Consider the following 1572-nt stretch of genomic DNA (forward strand, 5'->3'; position numbering starts at 1 on the left):
CTCAAGCTCAGATCGAGGTACCTCCAAATCTGAGACAGCTGGAACCACCTCAGGCCCATCTGTGACCCCAGCTTCTATTAGCTTTACATCTCGGAGAGCTGCGACCACCATCCCAGTGGCTTCTGCTGGAATCTCTGCTACTGCTGCCTCCTCCACAGCTGTAAGAGAAGGCACCACCACAGCTGCCTCAAATGCACCTTCAGCTTCTGCATCCACATATGGAGGAGCAGGCAGCACATCAAGCTCTAGTGCAAGTACTGGCCCTGCTGTTTCCACCTCTGGGAGACCTGGAAGCACTGAGGGAACTGCTAGAAGTTCCATGCCTGCAGCGTCCACGGCTGGGTCAAGTGGTCTTAGAGGAGTCTCTAATGCGAACTCAGCTCCTTTCTCCACAGCTGGACAGCCTGTTAGGACCCCAACAGAGCCTGCTAGCACCTCACCCAATGCAGCCTCCACTACTGAGAGAGCAGGTACCACTAGGGCAGCCTCTAATGAAAGCTCACCTCCTGCTTCCACAGTTGCACCTACAACCCCTGCCACAACAGTAGGCCCTGCTGCAAGCTCAAGCTCAGCTCGAGGTACCTCCCAATCTGAGACAGCTGGAACCACCTCAGGCCCATCTGTGACCCCAGCTTCTATTAGCTCTACATCTGGGAGAGCTGCGACCACTACCACATTGGCTTCTGCTGGAACCTCTGCTGCTGCTGCCTCCTCCACAGCTGTAAGTGAAGGCACCACCACAGATGCTTCGAATGCACCTTCAACTTCTGCTTCCACATCTGCAAGAGCAGGCAGCTCACCAAGTTCTAGTGCAAGCCCAGGTTCTGCTGTCTCCACCTCTGGGGGACAGGGTAGCATAACATTGCCAGCTAGAAGCTCTGCTCCTGCTGCCACCTCAACAGCAGGCACAAGTGGCCTGAATGCAGTCTCCAATGCAACTTCAGCTCCTGTCTCCACATCTGGACAGCCTGGAAGTACCCCATCAGAATCTGCTAGCCCCTCAACCAATGCAGCCTCCACTGCTGTGAGTGAAGGCACCAGCAGTGCAGCCTTGAATGATACCTCAGCTCCTGACTCCACAGCTGCCACTACAAGACCTGCCACCACTGTGGGCCCTGCTGCAAGCTCAACTGCTGATGTCTTTATAGCTGAAAGAGATGGTACCACGTCAGGCCCAGCTGTGACCCCAGCTGTTGCTAGTTCCACATCTGGGGGAGCTGGAACCACCACCCCAGTAGGTTCTGCTGGGACCTCTGCTCCTGCTGCCTCCTCCACAACTCCCAGAGAAGGCACCAGCTCAGCTACTTCAAGTGTAACTTCTCCTCCTCCCTCCACATTTGGAGTAGCAGACAGCCCAACAGGCTCTAGTGCAAGTCCTGGCCCTGCTGTTTCCACCTCTGGGGGACCTGGAAGAACAGAGGGAACTGCTAGAAGTTCCACGCCTGCTGCGTCCACGGCTGTGTCTAGTGGGCTTAGAGGAGTCTCTAATGCGACCTCAGCTCCGGTCTCCACAGCTGGACAGCCTGTTAGGACCCCAGCAGATCATGCTAGCACCTCACCCAATGCAGCCTC

General features: G+C 56.0%; 1 protein-coding gene across 1 annotated transcript in view; it reads left to right on the plus strand.

Annotated features, from left to right (window-relative positions):
- Positions 1-1572, plus strand: part of Muc19 (mucin 19, oligomeric) — a 77364-nt gene that overhangs the window by 41734 nt on the left and 34058 nt on the right. The window contains 1 exon segment of the mRNA XM_031359571.1: positions 7-1572. Coding sequence (XP_031215431.1) covers positions 7-1572 — 1566 coding nt within the window.

This window comes from Mastomys coucha, unplaced genomic scaffold (genome assembly GCF_008632895.1).
Source record: "Mastomys coucha isolate ucsf_1 unplaced genomic scaffold, UCSF_Mcou_1 pScaffold11, whole genome shotgun sequence".
NCBI lineage: Eukaryota > Metazoa > Chordata > Mammalia > Rodentia > Muridae > Mastomys > Mastomys coucha.